The sequence below is a fragment of the Myiozetetes cayanensis genome, unplaced genomic scaffold (assembly GCF_022539395.1).
Source record: "Myiozetetes cayanensis isolate MyiCay16 unplaced genomic scaffold, myiCay2020 scf13, whole genome shotgun sequence".
Classification (NCBI taxonomy): domain Eukaryota; kingdom Metazoa; phylum Chordata; class Aves; order Passeriformes; family Tyrannidae; genus Myiozetetes; species Myiozetetes cayanensis.
This window is the reverse complement of record NW_026086937.1, coordinates 11,264,868-11,288,534: the sequence shown is the minus strand read 5'-3', so window position 1 is coordinate 11,288,534 and position 23,667 is coordinate 11,264,868. Positions and strand designations below refer to the sequence as shown.

The window sequence follows — 23,667 nt, the reverse complement described above, 5'->3', positions numbered from 1 at the left end:
CCCTTTATGAGGAACTTACTAGGAGCATAGCAGGCAATCAGGCTTCACCATGACTCTGCACTTTAAATGGGAAGTAAACCAGCAAAACGCATCCTCTAGATAGCACTTTCACCCATATTTGCCCAACTACTGGGAAAAGCCAAAGAATATTTTAAGCTTCAGAGCAGATTTTTGCCTACAATTAGTTATGCAAGCAACCAACTTCCAGAGGTTGTATGCAACTCCAAAAGTACATTTTGAGGCCTCTCACAGAACGGGAGAAAGTTTTAAGTCACATGCCCAACAGCACAAAAACCATCTGTAGCTTCTTTTGTCATTGATATTGGAGTATGGGCTTCAGCCAACCCACTGCAAATCTGGTGAAGTCAGAAATCTGCATTTCCATGCAAACTGTCAGAAATTTCAAATTTGTTAGACAGTTTCACCACAGTCTGCTATACAGATGCATTAGGTTTTAAAGATGTGGACACATCCACTTTAAACAACCAAGTGATTGTACCTTCACAAAACTGCTCTTTTACTTTCTTGCGGGATTGGAGTCAAAGCAATTTCAGAAAGGAATTAAATTTTTTTTACTTAATGCTTTGGCTAAGCATTCCAAGGTACACACATTTGGTTTCTGTTTTTCCTCAGAGTCTTCTGGAGTGACAGGCCAACAAAACCTAGAGCCTGAAAGATTCTGAAAGAGAAAATAATGGCCAGTCTTCGCGAGCGAAGATCCGGGGAAGGTCTTTCCACCTTCCAGCCTGCGCATTGGATTTTTTTAGGTGAGACACAGTGTGCGCGGAACTGAGCCCACCCTTTAATCCTAAGGTTCATCTGCCGGGGCCAAGCGAGCTTGGACGGTGACAGTGAGGTCCTTAGGACGTAGGTGGGTTGCCTTTAAGGGCTAACGAGCCCCACCTGCCCGGGAGTGGCCCTGACCGGGAATCGAACCCGGGTCTCGGCGGTGATAGCGCGGCGCCTTTACCCCTAGACCACCAGGGGCTCCTGAAAGAGAAAAGGGAAGTTTCAAAAAGCTAAGTTTCAAAAATAGTAGCTTGAAATTGAAAGATTAAGTTTTTGTTATTAAGTAACCAGGTATTTCAAGTATCTTGTCTTCAAGTTTAAAATAATGAATGTTTTAATGGAAGGTGAGCCCAAAAATGGAAAAGATTTCTTAATTTCCATGTGATTTTTCTGAAAATGACCATGACAACAGTGACAGCCCACAACCAGGAGCATTTGCGCAAGAGTCTTTTCAAGATCGCCTCCTACATGTCAAAGAACAGAAGGAACATTTGAATAATGGAAGGTGGAAACAAGTTGCTATCACATGTACAAGGTCTGGTTTTAAAACAGCTCTTATTAACCACCAGATAAAAACTATGGTCAGTAAGACTGCACTGCGGAACACTGACACACAGCATGCAAACTTCTCCATCCCCACCTTCAAAAAATACAGAGCTGCTGAACAAGATACCTACGACATCAGTGGGTGTAAGTCTGTGCTCTTCACCGAGCTTTGGATCTAATTCTATACAGAATAATTAAAAACAATTTCATGGAACTAATGAAAGGAGTTAAAATATCTGTTCATTTTAATTTTATTTTCAAAGAGCTTCAGTCACAAAAATGATTTACAAGTCTATTTACAATTCTATTGTACAGTTATTTATGTATGCCTCTTGACAACAGGGTACCATTCTAGAGCAGCAATACAGATTTTAAATACGAAGATGTAGTATCATTTCAAATCTAAACATAAAAAGGAAGCTGAGCTTCTAGAGAGTGCTGAAATGATGAACATTTTAATCTGTGTTAGGCTTGAGGAATTCATGACAAACTGAGTAGTTTCTGGTTCACATAATTATTAAACAAGCTGCAGTTTGTTGAAAATAGTTTTAAAAACCTGAAGCTTTACTGTATAAAATTAACATATTCAAGACTCTAAAAATTGTCAAAACCCCACAGCTTTCCCTCAGACATACAAAAACCTAAGTTTACAATTCAGAATTTCATGGGAGAAATCCTACAGGACTTGAGTTCATTTTGCGATGACCAACATAAGCATTAAAAATTTGTAGCATAAAAATGACTCCACATCTGTTTAGTATTATACTGTATATACATACACAGTACAGGATTATTTACCCAATTTGGGATGACTGTTCAGCACAACCTCCATGAAGAAAGAAAAAAAATAAATAGAATTAAAAATCCAACAACTTTTTAAAAGTGCAACAGTAGGCGTTTCCAATTTGAAGTTACAATGAATATGGACAGTCAGTTCTGTGGGTGTTTTAGCTGCTTCTACTCAAGCATTATTTGCAGCACTTTCTTTTTACAGTAGATTTAGTTCTATGGTACATGAAACTAGAGTTACTGCTAATTGAATCTGAAGGGAAAAGAAAAAAAACTTTAAAAATAACCCTGAGGGATATACAATTTCATGATTTTGCAATTTATTTCTAAAAAGTAACATTTATTATTTAGCAATTGCTCTTCTGGATAGACCAGTCCTTTAAGTATGTGCATAAATAATATTTAAAAATCAGTAATATTTACAAATCCTAATACATCAAAATAAAATACGTACAGATTAAAGTCTGCATACACAAATAATTTAATAATAAATCAAACTCCTCAACATAAGGCCAAAATATACAGCAGGAAGAAAATGTCTACCCAGTATCTAGTGGAGCTCACTAAATTGGTCTGTTCACCTGAATTTAGACTTCCAAGATGAACACTAGAAGAGATTTTTTCACTACAAAATGAATTTCCTTACTTCAAAACAGAAACTGAATACACTAGTGCAGATCTAATTTGCTGCATTTCTGAAAACCAGAAAAACTAAACTGCTCAAAATGAGAAAAATTATAGGTGGTCAAACTCAGCTCTTGGGCAGGAAGGCATAAATCCCAATAATTGCAGAAAATGCAAAAGCTTATTTTGTGGTTGAACTTGCAACAAGAAGAATGATTCTCAAAAAAGCTGATTTATTATTTCTGACCAAGCGTCAGAGCTCAAGCATGCAACCTCAGGAACATTTACCAACCCTGAACGCAGACCTTGAGGAAAACAGCTCCCATTTGCAAAACATCCAAGTTTACTGTGCTCATGACCCATTAGTCACTCAACTGAGACACACTTGGCAATTTCAGTTTTAGTAAGAGTTTCCTATAATGTTCTCTGAAGACAAGTCCACCTTAACAAGCTGTTTCTTCCTCGCTTTCTAGGTAAGTCTAATAAACTGAATAAGACTGGAAAACTTCAGAAACCAAACAAGCCAAGAGAATTTATCAGATTAGAGAAAGTATTAAGCAAAAGCATATAAAAGGGAAAGACACAAATATTTTCTTTGACTTCTCATGGAACAGCAAATCTAAAATGGTCAATGAAATGGAAAGCAGAAGCTTATGCGTTTAAGGATAAGTCACAGCTCCCAGGTCCAAGATGCATAGCTTCACAACGTTTTTCAACTAAAATATTATTTTTCTTTAATTTGAATACTACTTATGCAGCTAAGATTTATTCTTCATCAGTTATTCCATGCTACAAAGATTTTGTAAAATCAACATTGGCAGAAATTAGTCAGCTGATTCAAGTTCATTACTGATAAGTTTATCCAAGTCCACAACAGCAGACCCCTTAAAAGCTACCAATGTTGTTCGATGTTTATGACCTTAAGAAGCCAGGATAATAAGAACATTGTCCTGTTGAATGAATGCTAAGAAAACCACTTCCCCTTTCCTCCCGCTCCACTCCTCAAAAACAACAACAAAAAATCAGGAAGAGCTGACAGCTGGACTGGAGATAGTACACCATGCATACTATTTCTGAGGAGCAAGTTCTAGTAACTTCAACCTCCAAGTTCTAGGAAAAGGTCTTCCAAACCATTTAGCACCACTTTTAAATTCCCTGTTGGCACAGTATGTTTAACACTGCAGAAACCATAACATGATTGACAACTGACAATAACATGGTTTACAGCTGGACTTGATGATCTTAAAGGTCTTTTCTGACCTTAATGATTCTAAGAGCAGCAGGGACACTGTCCACACTGCCTTACGGAACAGCACAAGGGAATTAGGTCTGATCTGAAAAATTCCACTCATTAAAACAAGGCTGGAATGGAATTGTCTCCACAGGAATTTCAGAAGAAAAAAAAAAAAAAAACAAAAAAACAAAACAAAAACAAAAAAAAAAAAAAAAAAAACCAAAAAAAAAAAAAAAAAAAAAAAAACACAGAAAAACAAAAGCAACAAGACAACCCAAGGGAAAAAAAATCCATAACATCAAAACCTCAAATTCCATCATCAGAATACACACATTTCAAAACAATCCAGACAGCCAGTGAGTTTGGGGCCCTCATTCCACAACTATTCTAAAGAACCTGACTTCCTTCTCTAAATATCTCTACAGAATTGTGACTTCTTCACATCCCAGATCCTGTCCCAAAGCTTGGAGGTGTCTGGACCAGTCAGTTGCATCTGGTCAAAACAGAAGATCAAGACTCAATATTTATCATCTTCCCAAAGACACTAAAGAAGACTTTTCTAAACATTTACAAAGTTGTCGATTGTTTGGAAAAGTAATTTGTGTTTAAAAAAAAAACAAACAAAAACTCCAGAAGTTTTAAGCCTTGCAAGTGAAAATGATGCCTGCCTCTACATCTTTGCAGACCTATTTTTCTAGTGGTATTGTGTTCTGATACTGCCTCATGGCAAAATGATATATGGCTACCCCAAGTGCTTAAGCAACATTAGTGGCGATGCAAGCTTTCAAGCTTTTTTTTTTTAATATATTTTTTTAATAAATAAAATCTACTTAAGCCTTATAGTTCTGCAGCAAGACAGATTTTAGCTCAATTTTGTCTTAATTTTGTTTCATACAGCTACATATAGCGCTTAAGTCACTGGCAGACTCTTTGAAGTGCCATGTTCTTAATGTGCACAAACCCCAGGGGCATGTGAAAATCGACCTCCTCCCAACTCCCATTTCCCCTGAAGCAGTAACTCTGGCCTTACTACTTCAAGGTACATAGGAAAATTATCTTGAGACTTACAAACAAAACATGGTCCACCAAGGATAATCCAACCCTTCTGCTAGAAAAAGCAAGGTCTACGGAGAAATGCATAGCTAAATGTAATAAAACATGACATAGAAGAAAGTATTTAGATTCTCCAGCCTTCCTCCTCCAAAAACTTTAGGGTGTAGCCAAATGCCTCCTTGTCTAGAGGCCACCTCCCTTCCTTGGGGTTAGCTAGAAAACTCCTAGCAAGAACCCACTTGAAAGCAGTGTGCTTTCTTCTTAAGGGCAGAGCATATTGCTTCTACAGCATTCTGAATTCTGCTGTGGCAGACTAAAGAATTGAACTGAAACCCCAAACATTACACTTGGAAACACTCCTTATCAATACGGACAAACTTAAGAGGTACACACATCGAAACTTTAGAACCGTTCTGAGGCACAAAGCTTTTCATCAGTCAGGATAAAAAAAACAGCCCAAAAACAAAGAAAACAACCAACCAAACAAAAAACAAACACCAAAAAACCCAAAAGCATGACAAAGTACCTCTAGTACAACAAGGAAACCATTATATCATAGGGTTTACATGAACATGTGCCCAGGTAAGCAGGTTAGAACAATGATTAAGATACTCCAGGCAAATAATGTGAATCTGTTTTAACTGCCCTGCAGTTTAAACCTTCAAACGCATCTCATTCAGGAACAATGAAATTTGAAAGAAGGAATATGAAGGAAGGAAACACAATCATTTTTGTTCTGCCTAAGGTAACCTACATTTTTAAAATGTATAACCATAAGATGTCTGGCTCTGAATTTTGTATTCAGAGAGACAAACCAGTTGGAAATATCTGCATTAGAATTTGACATTTAGCACACTGCAATTTCAAATAAAGCCTTAAAATTACATTCTTCTGCATACTACTAAAAATACATGCCACCAAGATCCACTGCTATGTTACAGTGATGATTTGATATGAACCATTCTCTTGGGATGGTACTTTTGCTTCTGTTGTTGTCCTGGGTTTTGGTGGCCATTCTGGATCAAATCGCAGTTCCTGAGCTAGGTGCATATACTTGGCTTTTGGTGTCTTCTCTCTACAGCCAAACAGGGAAGAGAGGAAATAGACTCCACAGCGGTCCACAGCCTCCTGCAGAAGTGAACAGATTTGAAAACTGGATTACTGTAGGGAAAAAACCCAAACACATAACTAACAATACAGTAAATCACTAGAAGAAACACACTTAATATAAGTCTCTAATTTACTATTTCATTGTCACATTGGACCTGTAGTACAGAAACTTCTCTTTTGTGTCATCTCTTCTATACTATGGTAGCCATGACGTTTAAAAAACATTAATTAAAAACATGTATTCTGCATTATCATAATATCTAAGACCACCACCAGCTTTTATGCGTATTTTATAACAGTTTCAATTATCACAGGTAGAACAGGGAATATTAAATGATTTTACTAATGGAGAATAAAAGTCTGGTCTAGAAAAAGCAAATTCCCAGAGTCTCAAAACACTTCTTCAGCAATGAATTTTTAAACAGAAGGCAGCCAGCCAGAGAAAAGTAGCAGAATTTAACTTGCTGATACTGTGAAACTCAAGCACTGCAGGTATTAATAGTTATTAAAATGGACACAAATTACTGAACTTAAGTTTTCCTTCCTATTTTTTCTCTCCCAGTCTTAATGCATGTAACCCAGCCAGCTGGGGAAGAGAAACACCATTCCTCATTCCTGAGAGTGAACCCCTCTCTTGTCTCAGAGAGCACCTACAGATTGCAGGGTTGACATTTTAATGGAGATACAATTCTATAGTTTTCATCATGATAGATTTCTATCAATTTGTGAACATGAGCCTTTAAGCACAGTTTCCATTCTTCAGTGAACATAAAGCAATTTGTTCTTCAACAGCCTCAAAAGGACAAATGTAAATCCGAATACATTTGATAAAATTTAGTGCTGAGAAATAAACCATTGTAATTTTAGCAAGCACAAATGTACAATCAGACAAAAGTAATAAGCCAACAGGCTTAAAGTAAAGCTCGTTTTTATGGGATTCACATAGATTTCCTTCATGAACTAACAGCAGAGAGGCAGACCAGAGCAAAATTCATGGTCACCTGAAGAATCTTTCAGTCTCCTAAACCATCCGAAGTAGTAATAATGTACTTTCATTTGCCATTGTTTTGTTTCATTTGTATATGCCAACAATGACTGCTCTCAATGACCTACAGCTCTAAACCAAACTAATTTTAGTTCAATTTAATTGCTTCAAACAAATCAAGATGTTCCCAGTCCTAGCACACTAATTTGTGACAACACAAATAAAATCTGCTAATGGGCAAACTGAAGATAAAGTGAGAAAAGTCTTAAAAGCAACCCTCTAGGTTTGCTTCACAGTTCTCGTACACAGACTAAACTGTGTCACTAAGGAGAAAAATATAAACCCAGAAGCCTTTACTTTTAATATTCTAGTAACAGAAATCTTATTTAAGCAGACTTAAGCTTAAGATAAGGCAACAGACACTTATAGATCATTAAGAGACAAAACCAGATCAATCCACATGCACTCAAATGACAACAGCAAAATACTCATCTCCAACCTGGGGTGGTTGGGGTATGGTGAGGCGATATTCTCCTTGTTTGTCTCGATTGAACACAACCTTCCAAAGGATCATATCAAGGAGGACATTCTGTGAGACATTACAGCGAGCGGGAAGAATTAAAGAAACTAATGATCATTTGTTGTTAGTGTGCACATTACAAATAAAACCTGAAATAGTGTGTTAGGCATAACTAATTCAGTGCAAAGCAAAACAGAGTTTGCACTACTTGTTGGTACTTACGTGACAAACATTTTCATTCTTAAAGTGCTCACATGAGATTTAAGGATATGAATATGTACTATAAATCAATAGCAACAATGATCAAAACTTTTGGTAAAAAACATATGGTAAAAACCATAAATACACACCCTTAGTATGTTTCAATACTCTAAAAAACCCTGTGAAACATCACAGACATAAGTGTTTAAAGCAGTTAACCCATAAACCAGTTTCCCCATTAACATTACTGTGTACTTCATGCTGGAGCTATGCTTTGTTCGTAGTCTGTTTTAAGAGCAGTGACATTCCCAGAAAAGCAGCGGTGGGGTGGCAAAGCTGAGACACCAGCGGGAATGAAGGAATTCAGTAGGCGTCATTCCAGATTTTAAGAGGGCAGAACTTGAACAGTATGTTCAGTACATTTGGTTATTCTCATACAGCTGCATGGGCAGACTACAGAGCTTCAAGCAAATCTGACAACACAAGTGTGAACCTGTACCTTCCATAGCCTTGAGCCTACAACTCTGATCCTGGGATAGATTGCATTTCTAACATCTGACTAACCTCTGCCAATGCAAATGGGGAGCTGACTACTCAGACTTTTTTAACAGATTTTATAGCACTTATGATTTTGTAATATACCAGAGTTTGATAGTGCTTTTATAAAGCATTTGCCAACAAATCTTCAGCTTGTTAGATGTTCATTCTTGAAGCCAGTATGGTTAAAGTATGTTTACACCAGGCATCAGGGGTAAGGAGGAACAGCAGCTGCTAGGATCTGCCTTTGTTGTGCAGTATTTTCTGTCATCTGGTAGAAAGAATCTGCATGTTTTGTGAACCTAGTCTGGCACCCATATGGAAGGAGCAAAGCTTTACAGAGCATTTCAGAAAGGTTTTTTTGGGACAACCACAGTCAGAAATTATTCCTGTTGTAGAAGCAGTGACAAAACCACATATGATTGTAGCCTGACACAAAAGCATCAAACTGGTAAGTGTGGCCAAAGAAGATAGATACAATCCCTCCTGTATCTCTTATGAGACACTTAAAGAGGCAATTACTAAAGGATTAGTCTCCGCAGAACAAACTCGAGGTGATATATATACACAGAGTACCTTGTTAAAAGATGGAAGGAGATGCCACCAGTGGCCTCTCCCAGATAGTCAGAATATACTCAGACCAAGTAAGTCTGTAGTGAAAAGCATAGGGAGCAGAAAATCCAGCCAGGCACACAAGGAAAGACAATAAGCTACACTGGAAGTGAAGGAATTAAATTGCCTGCAATTTCTACACAACACATAGGACCAGGGAGCTGGCACATGAAAAGCTTCCAGGGAGCTTGAGTAATATTGCTGGAGTTGGGCAAATGCAGTTCAAGAGGTGGACTGAAGTTATGGAAGGTGAAGTGTGTATCGTAAAACAATGCTTGGGATTTGAGAATCGTGAGACAACACTTCTGTTGGACACATGCTGTACAGTAAGACAACTTATCTGCCTAAACAAAGCATTCAACTAACAGTGGAAGTGGAAGAAACTGATTTTAAGACAAAGCATAACAGTTCAAACACTTCACATCAAGAAAACTCTAGGCACTTCTATTTTATTACTGAAGTACCAGCAACAAGATAAATAGGCAAGTGTGTTTAAAAAAGAAATGTGACAAATCACCCCAGGAGTTTTGGTAATGAGTTAAGTGATTAAAGTGTTGGAAGATGCTAACCCAGACCTGCATAGGAAATACTGGGTGAAAGCAAACACTCTGCAATAATTACATTGCTTACGTGATGCTTAGTAGAAATTCACAAGTTTACAGACTGATGTGGCAACCAAAAAGGCTGAGGAGTGGAATCTTAAAAATTAATTTAAATCAGCGGAGAACAATTTGTCCTCAAGAGGCACATGCTGATAAGTGGATTGACACACTGACTTTCTACTGGAGCCCTTACACTTCCAGAACCGAAACAACACCAGGTTCTATAAAAGTTAGAAAGATCACCTACAGAACACAGAAAATTTTCAGCAGAAGGTAAGTTTATTTCTCTCAGTAATATTTATGACTGCACTGAAAATTGAAATTGAATAGGAAAAATATTTCTATCTAGGAGGCTTGTTCTAAAATTATCAGAAGACAAAAAAAGCCATGCTTCTGCAGCTCCAGAATAACTTTTGTTTCAGTGGCAAAGACAGCAATATACATAAAATTTAACTTTTCACAAATAAAAAGGAGGACAAAAAAAAACTCCTGAGAGTTTACTAATAAAGAAAAATTAAAGAATGAAAAGGCATAAAGGAAAACATCACAAGCAGGGTTAGAGTAGCTATAGGACAATGTAAGAAAGGCACAGGAGCTTTAGGTGTGGATAAACTTGTTAACAAGAAAAAGGCCAAGAAAATTAATAACTACTGCCATGTTTTGGAAAAGGTGTCAGCTGTCACATGAAAACACTGAGAAATATGTTCCAATAGGCAGCAACATAATAGCATATATTGCAAATTCTATTTGGAACAACATTTTAAACACAAAGCTGTGATAATTTTGATTCAATTATAAAAAAAAACCTTTGTTTGATTTAACTTAACAAATAAAAGGGGGGAAAATTGTCAATTGAAAAGAATATTAATGCTGTAGTACTCTTCAAAGGCCAAAATGGTACGATCCAAGCAAGCATGCTGGTTACCTTAATAGCAATCCCTCACACAGTAATGGAAATACTGACTAGAAACTGTGGAAAATACTATACAATAAAAACAGGTAATTGTAGTGTGCAAGCATTAGATATTGCTGGAAGCCTTTGTCATTGTGCAGGGAAAAAAGTGACTAATGATTGCAACCAAAACCCAAACGTATTCAGGTTGGAAATGAAGCATCAGTGTAACGGGGAGAAGAACTTAACACAGGAATAAACGACTGACTGTGAATCCAGACTTCTCCTGGAACATTTACTGTCAAACTTTGATTCTTGGAAACAACAATGGGGTCCTGGATGAAGGGTAGGGCATGTTTCTGCACTCTACGGAATTACAGCAGAAGAGGTCAAAATCCAGACTGACTGGTTTTGGACAAGCTCATGGATGGAAAAAGCAGACCTGCATGAATATCTCTGCTTCTTCTGAATTTTGATCATATCAGATGAACAAGTTACACAGATATGCATTATTCTGAAAAATAAGCTATGCGTATTATCTAAATGAATGAAGGTGGGTTCCCCTAAGGATTTTATGTAATTCTTTGGTATGTTATTATTCTGAAGTAACGCAGCAAATAAATAAAATAAATAAAAAATGTTCTATGAAATAAATATTTTGCTATGAAATAATTGAACTGTCAAGTCTTTCAACTCCTCTCCCCCTTTTTTTTATTTAACAAAAAAAGGTTTTAAAATTATGCTTTTAACACAGAAAACCTTGACACCTCAAATCTAGTCTACAAGGCCGTTTTTAGAAATACACACTTAACAAGAAAACAGCAGCCACTACACTGGCATATACTGTGAAGAGAGATCTAAACAAAAGATATATATGCATATTTAACAGAGAAGCATTTTCTCCATTTGAATTTCTTACCTCCACCAGCACAGATACAATTGCATTGATGATAACGATGCTGAGAATCTTTAGGCGCCACTCATATGGCACACACACGAGCTGAGAAAAAAAAGTTGCCAGAGGTCAGTAAATCACATGTCAAGTAAACACACATTCACAACAGGCTCAGAGTTATAAATTCTCGCTTCCCCACCCAGGGATGTGAAGTTACAGCTCTAAAGGGATCACGCTTGCCCCAAAAGCAGCCAATCAGTTATCCCAGGAAGCAGACTCTTACCTCAAGAAATGCATCAATAGATTCTAGAGGATGCAACATGATGAAAAATATGAAGACATAAAGAACTATCACAGATATAACAAACAGAACTGCAAAAGAAGAAAAAAAAATATTTTAATGGGACTATCCCACAATCAGAGTTTTAGGCAGTTTTTCCATGTATCATGGGTTCATTACTTCCTGGAAATAACCTCTTTTCTCCCTCTAAACCCCTTCCAGGCAAATTTTGGCAATATACTAGTCGTTCTGATAGCCATAAAGAGACAGAAGGCCTCACTCTCTCACTGGCTTACTTGTGGAGTTGAAAATATATACACATATATTTCTACAAACAAAGCAAGTATTAACACAAATTCCTCCATACAGTTTAATATTTCCAGCTCTGATTATCAGAGGATAACTGCATTGTGTTCTCTTAGCAACAGTACTGCTGCTGAAGTGTCAGAACTGAATTGTAATCAAGAGCACAGTCACTTGAGAGTTTTATTTGGAACTATATACTAAGAAAGGACTTACAATTTTTGTAGCATGGTTGTCTGAAGGGCTTTCCTTTAGAAAAAACAATTGCCACTATGAGGTACTGAAAGCTGGATATAAAAAACAAAGTTGTGTTTTCGTAATTTTTAATGTAATGTTCATCATGAAGAGTCTCATTCCCATGGCGTGCAGAGCTGTTGTTCATGATGTCCAGTACGTTACATGCACTACAATATAAAAACCCATTAAATACTGAGTTACGGAAAAAATGCAAAAAGGCCTACTTACTTACAAAGGTGAAATGACAGAACAAATTGCAACAGTGGCAAAAAAAGCTTCTCCCTGAGACCATATTACAGATAGTGAGACTTAAAACTGCGGCAGGGAGGCAACAATTTTTGCGAATTCAGAGCTCTGAGTTCTTTTATGCTGGCAGCTTGTACATTTGCTACATGGACTGTTTATAACTATCACCATAGATAGACTTTGAAGACAGTTAAGAAAACATTGCAGTCTAAAAAAAACATTAAAAAACCTTAAAATACCTCTTCACTTTCAAAAATACAAACTTGATTTACTGTAACTCTAACAGGAAAACAAAGCTTTATATATTATAAAAGAATTAAAATAGATCTGAACCATTAATTTCTAATTTCTATCTCAATGGTCCCAAAGTTGAGGAGTCTTTAGACCTTGCTGTCTAGCAAGGTCTGACACAATTTTGTTTTTCAGCCACTGGGCAACTCTCATGTTATCAGTATGCTTAAAAAATCATCAGAGTAACAAGCTGCCACACAGAAGCTTTATTTTCAAGGAGGGGGCAAGGGAGAGTAACTATTGCTTATAGCTTTCCAATCACTACTGTATCCTTCAGAGCCACTGAAACACTTACTCAGAGTCCTCTGTCCAAGGTTCATACCAGGACTGCTGTTTGACCCAAAAAAACCCAATGGTTTGGAAAGCAAGGCAGATGATGATCTGAGACAAAACGGAACACAGAAGTGGACCTGAGATAAGACCTGACGGAGGCCTTCGCGCAACAAGTTCTGTCCAAGCAGGGTTCAGACTCACTGCAAAGAGAATGAAAAACAAATGACATCATTATGGTTTTCAAGAGTTACCCTGTTCACATTCTGTGGAATTAGAATGGCTTGCTCATGACATCACTTCAAAAATTAGTCCAGAACTGCAAACATGAAACCACCTTGAAAAGATTACGCAGCGCCAAAATAATGCCACAGTGCCTTCTACAGGCTGGTTCCCCAGCAGCACAGCATAGCAGGGGACAACAGTAGCCATGAGACTTTAGGAATTAGTAGAGTCTGGCCAAATTCCCTTTGTCTGGCACAAGGACTTACAGCTTGTCTCCTCACTTTTGGACTGCCATTGCTTCAAAGAATAGGTTTCTATTAAACTTGAAAATGGAATTCTACTGTTAGCCAGTGAACTGAGTGCAAGGCATTCCATACATGGAATCAAAATGCTTCACTAGGTAAAATTTAGAGTATAACATTTCGTGGACAGAAGTTCAACTAAAAATGCAAGAAATCAAAACTTTTGAGAAAGATGATATTGGAACAACTCCTGGCTTGATTCTAAGAACAGCTTCATCATATCAGTAAAGACTGACGACTTCCTGTACTGTGAAGAACTATTTCTCTAAGATCATGCCCACAACCTGCTTCTTGTATGAGGACATTTCACTAATTTCAGATTAATCTAGTTTAGTATGCAGTGGTGGTTAGGGTTTTATTAATGTATATACTGTAGTAGTCATAACATCTTCACTGTATGTCACAGTGCTCACTCAAACAACATGTAATTAGATATTAAAGAAAATCTGACCAAGCAAAAACTGGTTCACAGAAGCAAGCAATGGTAATTCAGCACAATACTTACTAGTGAAGACAACCACCAAAATGATTGCTAAATCAATGAAGAGAAACTGGAAATCTCCCAAATTGCTCAGGATCTAGAGAAAAATCACAAGTGAAATACTTGCTTCACACCAAGAAAAATTTACAGTGACACTCTTATGGCCTGAATTCTTTAAATTTTACTCTATAAACAAGACAGTCTCTTGTCAAACTGGCTTCCTTTACCTGCAGGAGTCCTGAGTATTCTACAATTCACAGAACAATTCCTGAAGTATCAAGGTACGAAACAACTTCCTTTTCAAGATGCATAAGTTATTTGTAATTGTAATTTGTTTGTAATCAAACTTATATAAGTGAATCTTACAATGAAACGATAACTTAGGCTTGCAGTTCTCTAAACATCATAACATTACTATGTAGTTCATGTAGCTGTCAAATTTTCCACTTCTGAGGTCCCTTAATAATCTGTACCTTTCATTTACCCAGAATACAAATTAAAATACAGGATTTCTACCACATGCCATATTCTGAATTCAATTATATTAAGAGGAAATACTGCATTTCACTTCCCTCCCCTCCTAATTCAATGCTTGAAATTTCTTTCCTAAATATGTACTCCAATATACTTTGTACAGTTAATATGAAAAAAACCCCAAATACTAACAATACATTTAGTCCAAATATAGTTTTAGAATGCATGTCTTGTACTCAAAGAGACTTGCAACAATTTGTATGAAGTACCTATCAATTTCAAATCTCTGAACTATGCTGACACTGCTTAAGCACTTAGAGAATACTTACAGAATATAGCAGAGTAACACTGATGTACTGGATAATGCTGTATAATGCCATGAATTTAAATACACAGAAGGAAGTTATTAAAGCAGCACGGCCTTCCCTGTCAAAACAGATGCAATCATGTAACTACAAAGCTTTCTGTGCAAGCAGTTAAATTCTGTCCAGCAAAATGTTAGCTGCAATTAAACACACCAGCAAACCCTTTGAGGGACATTAGGCTGCAGAAATACAGAGAAATTAGAGTCAGAACAGTAAGTACACTTCCATCAACATCAAAGTTGTGAGCATGTCTTCTGAAGTGAGCTACCACCACCTTACCTCAGTCTTCTTTGGACTTCATGTGGTTTTCCAACAGAGGTTTTAAAGGTTTTAAAAAGGTTTGTTTGCAAAAGCATTTATGAAGCATTAGTTTACTACATGGATTGAATGAAAATGCAGTCAGCCACAGAGCTGCTGACTTCAGAAATGTTTCTGATAATGCATTACTTCATTAGTTCCACACAGACTTCTAGATTTTTCTTTGGCTGACCTTTATCCAAAATCATTACCTAACTTCAAATTCTAGAGTCAAAAATTGGTCAAACCCTCTTTAGAAAATTAGTATGCTACTTTGTATGGTGCTGAGCAATTATCTGAAGAATTTTACTGCTGCAATTACAGCCTTTATGGAAACTAGTGTAGTCACTAAGACATAAATTTAAAGACTAATGTGTAGAAGCTCACTCATGCTCTGAAATATTAACTGTACATGGGCAAAGGAGTTTATAACAAAATATTAAATCACGCTATGACAAGTCTTTGCTCAGAGTACTTTCAGTAAAGAAACAGAATCACTAGAAATGCGTGGCTTGTTCTTTAATTCAAACTGGCCTCCTACAGCATCAAACATATACTAACCCAGGGTATGCACAATGAGTTCCATAGATGCATTTCAGTTCACAGTTAAGTGGCATTACCTGATCAGCTTTGGCACGCAGGAAATACTGGGTGTCCTGGAAGTGAATGGTGATGCCACAGAAGCCTCAAGTTCAGACAGAGATATACCACCATGTGCCCTCTTTAGCGCCTGCCAGTAAACATTGAAATAGAGACCATTATAAAACTTGCTTTCAGCTGAAAAAAACTGAACTGTATGGAAAATGAAAATATACTTACGCCACAGTCATTTGCTCCATCTCCACACATGCCCACATAGTAACTGTAAAAACCAAAGACATCAGCATTCTCTAACCATGGTACCTTTAGCTTATTTCATTAAATACTTCTATATTGTTGTGAGTTATTCAGGGTTTGCATAACAATGGGTGATTATTAATGTTGAAAACAATTACTGTTGCCATTATAAATATAAGCAAGTAGACAGAAAAGTAACATGACTATGGCAGGCCAGTCAAACCAATAATGGTTTAATTAGCCCTCTGTCATCCCAAGGCGGTCTAAAGCATCTTTGCCCTAGGCAAAGGCACTTCAGAACTGCAAGGCCCAACACCAACACAGTCATATACTGACCAATGTGAACGGAAGTCATCCCGATAACACTTCTGTAATACACAGAAGACATTTGATGGGTTTGTTTATTAAACCAAGCAATTGCATTTACAAGATGCTAGTCAGTTTATGCCCATATTCCTCATTTAAAACTTAATGAGCAGTGTGAAACTTTCCCAACTAGCCAGCAGATGGTACTACTCTCATTCTTACTCTGCTAATAGGTTGATTTACCAACACAAGGAAATTCTGTTAGTTCTATTAGCCCAACCTTTTTCTTCTGGCAGAACAGCTAGCAGCATGCAAAACTTTTGTCTCCTATCACACAAACACTGTCAACCCTCCCACTTTCTATGCTTAAGCAAATACTTACTCTACATTTTGTAAAGCTTCCACCAACTGAGTTTTCTGATCAGGCGCCATGCGGGCAAACACAGTGCCATGTAACACAAGCTGGAAGACAGAAGATTTCTTATCTCACAGGGCAAAGTCTGCTCACCATCAAAAGTGCTTACACTCAAGTAAAATGCTCACCTTGGGTACCAGGTCTTGAAAATGCTCCAAAATCACTGCAAATGACTTTCCATTCATTGCAAAATGATATTTTGTCATCTGGAGATCCTCAAGGCTTTCATGGACCAATTTAACTGGAATATCCTATCAAAAGTAGTTTAATACTCCAGTTGTAATGTATTTACACAGATACCTTATCATTTCAAACTAATGCTCAGCAAAATTCCTAGAGATCCCACACAAGAGGAAGTTTCTCAGAGTGTTACTTCAAAGAAAACCTCATACAATGAAAGCACTTACTTATCAACAAAAAAATGTGGTTTAATGTTTCAACTACAAGCAGCTAGAGCAGTCTTAACAGATTGAAATATTGGGGAAAAAACCTATCCCCTGCACAACTAAAATGTCCAATGTCGTATCACAGTTAAAAAACTACTCCCCCAGCTGCTTAACTACACTTTGGTATTTGAAGATCTGAAAGTTAACTAGTACATCTATACTGATTTGATCTTAATAGCAGATTTACTATTTAATGGAATAACATAAAAAGCAACTCAACAGTAAAACTAACTGCTTATACTCTAAGGGCATAATAATGGTCATGTTACCTCTGAGTTTATGGCTGGTGATGAACTAGTGCATTTTGCGAGGGTATCTGCATAATGCCAGTTGATCCTGGCAGCCTGCCCATCCTTTGGAGGTAGTGCTTCAGCAATAATGACCTTATCTTGAGGTAGAATCATTCCACAGTCTCTGGCCACAGAGATAGCAGTTAACATGTTATCCCCTGTTAAACAATTGCATTTAAGAGGGTTTCAGTTAGAAAAGAATCAATATCAGACACTGATATTCCAAATAAGAGAAAAGCTAACAAAGACGGTTTAGAAACAGGAGCAGGACTGCCAAATGTATCAGGGGGCAATCTCAGGACAAGCCTACAGACAACATTCAAAGCCTAGCCCATTGAACCCCTCCCCCATAAACTTTGTGTGCTGCTTTGAGCCATAAAGATCTCTTATTGATCAAATCTTAGTATATGGGGAAAATCAGGTAAAAAACATGTGGCCATTTAAGATACTGATTTTTAAACAGTCACAGAACATGCAAACGCAGAGTTGTATTGTTAGCCCAGTAAAACATTCCAAAGTTGCAATATCTGTGATTTAAAAAGCAAACACACATATTGTATGGAACACTGAGCATAGGTACTTTGCACACCTACAGGGACGTAATTCATTCTTCCCCAAAAAATCCAATACAAAGTGACTTTTATAATATAAATCAAAATGGTAGGGACTCTCAGGACATCTAGTCCAACCTCCTGCTCAAAGGAGGATCAGTCATAAAATTAGACCAGGACTTTCCCTTAGTCTGATTTGGAAGACCTCTAAAGGTTTCCATCCTTCAATTCAGTATAAAGTAGCTTGTGCATGGAGCTAGGGAGAGGAAGCTACAAAGTAGAACTAAAGCCTCTTCTGGTTTCTGATCTCTGTAGAACTAAAGCCTCTTCTGGTTTCTGATCTCTGACTTATCAAAGTAACTTGCACAAGTTTCTAAACTTCTCCCCTTGCTACAAACACAGTGTAATCCCAGCCTACTGACACTAAAATTTGACTTCATACACTATAATTAAAACAAGACCAAAAAGGGATGGTTTTTTATCTTCTAAGTATGAATGTTTACATGCTAACCTGTAACCATGACAGTGCGAATGTTGGCTTTATGCAAATCTTCAAGTACAGCAGGGGTTTCTTGCTTTAACTTGTTTTGCATTATAATTAACCCCATAAAATCCATGTTGCTTTCAACAGCATCTCTGATGAAAAGGAGACAAGGAAGAAAACATTAGAAGAGTTACAATTATTAGATGTAGCTTTAAAAGCCTGATTTTCTGTTTATCAAGGAAAAGGGAAATGTGTATTTTTAAACAGGAAGTGAATAATTTGCTTTATAAAAAGCAACCTGAGATATATCATCACATTTATACTTACTCCCCTTATTTTAGCTGAAAATCAGTATGAGAAAATGTTGATTCCTCTCAAGCACAATTTTAGTTTCTTCCACGAGAACTCTTTCTAAAGGAAATTATAGTCTTGAAAAGGCTATTGCTAGACAACATCCTCTGAAGCTAACTGCATTGACAGCCAAATTTTAAGATATGTTTAGAGTTCACACCTCTATTTTCTGAATTAGCTGAGCCCTAACATAAAAGCTACCAAATTATGTTATCAAGGCTAGTAAGATTAATAGACACTAGCTAATTAAGTAAAGAAACTAATTAACCTTGGTTTACATGAGAAAGTCAGTGTATTTACAGGTCTTGGGTATTCTACTGCTACTGTAGATTTTCACACCTGAAATTGGAAAACACCTTTCTCTGCTCTGTGTGTGTGTGCTTTGCGAACTCTTCATCTTGTACACAAAGCTGATACAAAAGAACACAGTCAAAGCTGGCATTTTCATAGCTATGCTACACTTTCAAACACTGTGGGAAAGATAGCATTGTCCACAAAACTAAGACCAGCTGAAAAACAATCTACAGGAAATACTACTCTTTGAAGGAAGAAATCTTTCTACCTTCCAAACCTTTCTGACAAGCCCTGCTTTTCAGCAGGAAAAGGACATGCTGACTTTAGGAGATGAAAAAACTGCATAAAACGTGTACAGGAGGGTTTCCACTACGTCACTATCTTTAATAGACACAGATGATATAAGTCTGTGCAGGAAACAAAGAAATCAGATGAGATTTTCTGCCACGACAGTGTAAATTAAACACCATAAAAAAATAACATTACAGTTTGTTTCCAGATTTAAAGATGTGCCTCTGAATTCACTTCACTGCAGAAAACACTTCTTTATTCTAAATTTCTATGAACTGTCCGGGGCATGACTAAAGTATGCACAGAACTACATATGTCAAGAGAGAAGAAAGCTAAAGAAGAGCAGTAATTGATTTAAACAAAAATACACATTACATATTAATCCAAAGCATGCAGCTTTTAAAGCCTGTTACTTATTAAAAAAGTGAAGTCACTCTTACCTATTAATAGTCTGGACTTTGTGCCATGTAAGCTTAGACTCCAATTTTCTATGAGCAAGAGCAATAACTCGGAAGCCCTGCTTAGTGTATTCTTCCAGGACATGCTCAAAGTCAACAGGAACTTTAAAAAGGTTAAGTTTAGAGTTATTAAAATATTCATATTACAGCTGAGCTACACAAGAAATAAAAACAGTTTGTTCCTTTACCTGTTTCCTGCTTACACAAGCTGGCAATCACTTCTGGGGCACCTTTCATGTAAGCATCCATCCTCTTCTCCCCTAGAACTCTTGCTATTACACACATACGCTGCAAAACTGAGGAAAATGGGAACTGGCGCACAATTCCAATCTCATAACCAGTCTGTGTCACACAGGAAGGAAGAGTTACATCCACATACATTCTCATAAAAATAGGCAGGTGCTTAATTGAAAAAGCATACTTACCGAAAGCTCGAACAATTCCTAAAAAAAAAAGAAAAAATACATTCACCACAAATATTAAAGTACTTCTTCAGCTACAAACTATTTCAACATAAATCAGTAGATGAACCCGCACAGCGTTCTTGATATTGTCATGGTGTATTTTCAATGGTTGTCATAAAAGCTGAATATAAATATACTGCATCCGTTTAGTATTCTTTAAGTGAGACATAGTAGAACTTTGGAGCTTGATTTCTTGACTAGAATTTGCAAGACCTCTTACAGTCCAACCTATGTCTGTTTAGCCTATGTAAATGACTAAAGTACCACAGTGTTTCAGACTGAGGCCAGTTATTAAGTATATCCCCAAAATTTCATGTAGTAAGTTTCAAGAACATTCCCATGTCAGCTACTGCACAGTAATTACTGCTGTGCATGTACACTGAGTTCTGAACAAAAGGAATACATTTCAATTTCTATACGGTACAACTCATACAGATGAACTGACTTGTTATACCCTCCTGCTACCCTGCTCTGTGATAATCTGGATATACAGTCAGTCATATGCTTGAATTTTCCTTTCTGAAGTATTAAAAACCAGTAAAAATACAGGCGGAACAAATTTTTAAATCTGACAAGTACATTTTGTTTTAACTCAGCACTTAACAGATCCCTAAGGTACAACAGTGGCAAGAATTCCATACCATGAAGTGACTTAAGAAACAATTGTTTTAACTGAAACTGCAAGGTGAGCACACCTAAGGCACTTCATTAGCACAGTAAGAATTTGGTAACAATACTAATACTAAAAAGCTCAAGCTCAAAAAGCATTACTGTACTTTACAACCAGTTTGTAAGCCAGTAATGCTGACACTCAGTTTGCTCACCTTGAAACTGGCCTATATTGAACCACTACCTTCAACAACAGTTTAAACATGTTTCTTCTTTGCCAACAACACCCACACAGTTCTGATCTCATTTCAATTTTATCAGCCAGAACCACAACATACAGCAAAATGTATTTGTTTAACTCAAACCGTTTTGAATTTTTATACCATTTCTTGATCTGTTGCTTGTTTGGATTCTGGAGAAAGTTGTTTTGAAGGTCGAACCACTGTCGGCATGATTTGGTTATGAAGGGCTGTTTCCTCTTCAGTTGCTTCTTCTAAAATCTGTATTTAAAAAAATCAACTCATTTATACATTCATTAACTTTGACTTTCTTGTAATGTAATTTTCAGGAAAAAAAATGGCACTTACCCATCCTATTGCTTCAAACATCTTCAAATCAAGTGGATCCCCAGAAAGCACCCCTTCAATTTTTGTAAGGGAATGACAAGTTGCCATGCAAGCAACAAACTCGGACTTCTGCAAGCTCTCACTGCAAGGCCTCTCTTCCGGCAAAAGGAAACTAAACCAATGAAGTAATAACATACTTAGCACTATAATTATTTATTATGAGCCAATTTGAAAGGTTTGTTTAGATTAACAGAAGAAAATCGACTGCACAAGACCCTTCACTCATGTTTTCACACATCACAGAAAACAAATTAAGACTCTAGGCTGGAATCTTCAGATCACAACTTCTTCCTCCTTCAAACACTCCACATACTTTCACTGTTTAGTTTGATCCCTCATAAAAAGGCCTCTTATCACTTTGTACTTAACTCAATCAGCTAAGCTAATTCATTTTAGCAGACCAAAAAGTCATCCCTTAGGAGGAGAGAATTAAGGCAACATGCAACAGTTGAACTGCAACAGTTTTGCAGGATGAACCTAATGAGGTCTCAGACTTTAACAAAGAAAATTCCTCCTCAGCTTGGTAATGGAGTTATAACTTGAATTACACTTAAACCATAGTTTCAGTGGCATTCCTACAGCTCATTACAGAAACACAAGCATGTATCAACTCACATTTAATTTCCATTCTATTCTATTCTGGTGAAGTCATTACAGCACAACATTTGCTATCAGCTCTGAGCTCACCCTTACCAAGCATTTTTCACCCGTTGAATTCCCCAAAGATCCAAGCCATCCTCAGTGAGTGTGCCAGTCTGCAAAATAAACCAGGGGTATGGTAAGAAAAAGCCTTCAGAAACAAATTATCCTCAAGTAAAGCAAAAATTAACAGTATTTAGCCAAATTACACCTAAATAACATATTTTCTTTCAAATTCAGTGACAAATCCAGCCTTCCGGACAGAAAATACTGTATCTCCCTTGCTTTTTGCTGGTAACTAAGTTCCAAATCCAGTAAATAATTTTAAAGAACATTCAAAGCAATCATGCCCCTCGCTGGAGACAGGACAATAAAACAGACCTTGAAATCCAAAGATGATAGCTCAACATGTCAATATTCAGAGACCAGGGACAATGGAAAACAGGTACTAACCCTTAGTAGTAATTTCTTACATAGCTGAAACAGAAACTGGAATGTATTTACAAGGGAAATAATACATTTTGCTTGGGTACTTATTATTTGAGATAAAATCTAAGGAGGAAAATAAGTTTTATTTAGGAAATAGCCAAAAGCAAAGAATTCTGGCTAGTAGCATTACTGTATTTCACTCATGTTTTCATTATGGAATAATAACAAAGTATGCTGTCTTAGCTTCTCATTGAAATGAATGAAAATGAGAAACAAGTTTGACTTCACACTTCAAGTTTTCAGAAGTTTGTGTACTAAATAAAGCTCTTAATAAACCTCAACTCTCACATTTCTGGATTGTCAGCAGTAAGCTGGGACTTGGAAGTCTTGAGATAAGAAAGCATCTCTATAATAACAACTTTTTAGAGAAGAATAAATTAAGAGAGTTACCAGATGGCAAACACTGAATACTTGGAAGCTAAGAGATTAAAAATTATCTAACTTATACGAAAAGTAATTTTCCTTTTTTGTCTGTACAAATTCCCATTTATAAGACAATGCCCCTCCAGGTGGCGAAGTTCCAAAGTTTACCTAACCTTATCAAAACACACAAGATTCAGCTGGCCACAAATATTTATCCTTTGTGGGCTGATGCAGAAGATGCCAATTTTCTTCAGCCTCCTTTGTGCATAAACGATGCCAGCAGTCATGGCAGCAGGGAGTGCTGGAGGCACCGTGATAGTGATAATGTCAAGAGACTCAATGATGATGGTATGAGCTGGAACCTGCAACAAAGGTCAGAGTTAACGAACAAGATCTCACTGCTTAGAAGATTCACTACCCCACTGAAGAGCTACCAAGAGCAAAATCCAATACAGTGTGTTCTGGATGACCCAGAAATTGCGCACCATCTTCACCCACCATCAGCAACCACATTTATCCATAACCCCTAACTTCGCATTTTCACTTTACCCCCTGAAAACGTATTACTTCAAAACAGTGCCTGAGTAATGCGGA

General features: G+C 37.0%; 1 protein-coding gene across 3 annotated transcripts in view; it reads right to left on the bottom strand.

Moving 5' to 3' along the window:
- Positions 1–1,558: 1,558 nt before the first annotated feature.
- The window catches only part of ATP13A3 (ATPase 13A3), a 62,375-nt gene continuing 40,266 nt past the window's right edge, over positions 1,559–23,667 (bottom strand). For all 3 annotated transcript variants that reach the window (XM_050308021.1, XM_050308019.1, XM_050308020.1), the window contains 21 exons: positions 23,247–23,435; positions 22,276–22,337; positions 21,544–21,694; positions 21,340–21,456; positions 20,309–20,326; positions 20,072–20,225; positions 19,866–19,986; positions 18,517–18,641; positions 17,434–17,612; positions 16,847–16,969; positions 16,686–16,765; positions 15,980–16,022; positions 15,781–15,890; positions 14,828–14,924; positions 14,049–14,121; positions 13,042–13,219; positions 12,189–12,376; positions 11,673–11,761; positions 11,414–11,494; positions 7,630–7,719; positions 1,559–6,163 (listed from right to left, as the gene is read on the bottom strand). In XM_050308021.1, the coding sequence (XP_050163978.1) occupies positions 5,966–6,163; positions 7,630–7,719; positions 11,414–11,494; positions 11,673–11,761; positions 12,189–12,376; positions 13,042–13,219; positions 14,049–14,121; positions 14,828–14,924; positions 15,781–15,890; positions 15,980–16,022; positions 16,686–16,765; positions 16,847–16,969; positions 17,434–17,612; positions 18,517–18,641; positions 19,866–19,986; positions 20,072–20,225; positions 20,309–20,326; positions 21,340–21,456; positions 21,544–21,694; positions 22,276–22,337; positions 23,247–23,435 (2,466 nt within the window). In that variant the 3' untranslated portion in view covers positions 1,559–5,965. The remainder of the gene's footprint in view (positions 6,164–7,629; positions 7,720–11,413; positions 11,495–11,672; positions 11,762–12,188; positions 12,377–13,041; positions 13,220–14,048; positions 14,122–14,827; positions 14,925–15,780; positions 15,891–15,979; positions 16,023–16,685; positions 16,766–16,846; positions 16,970–17,433; positions 17,613–18,516; positions 18,642–19,865; positions 19,987–20,071; positions 20,226–20,308; positions 20,327–21,339; positions 21,457–21,543; positions 21,695–22,275; positions 22,338–23,246; positions 23,436–23,667) is intronic.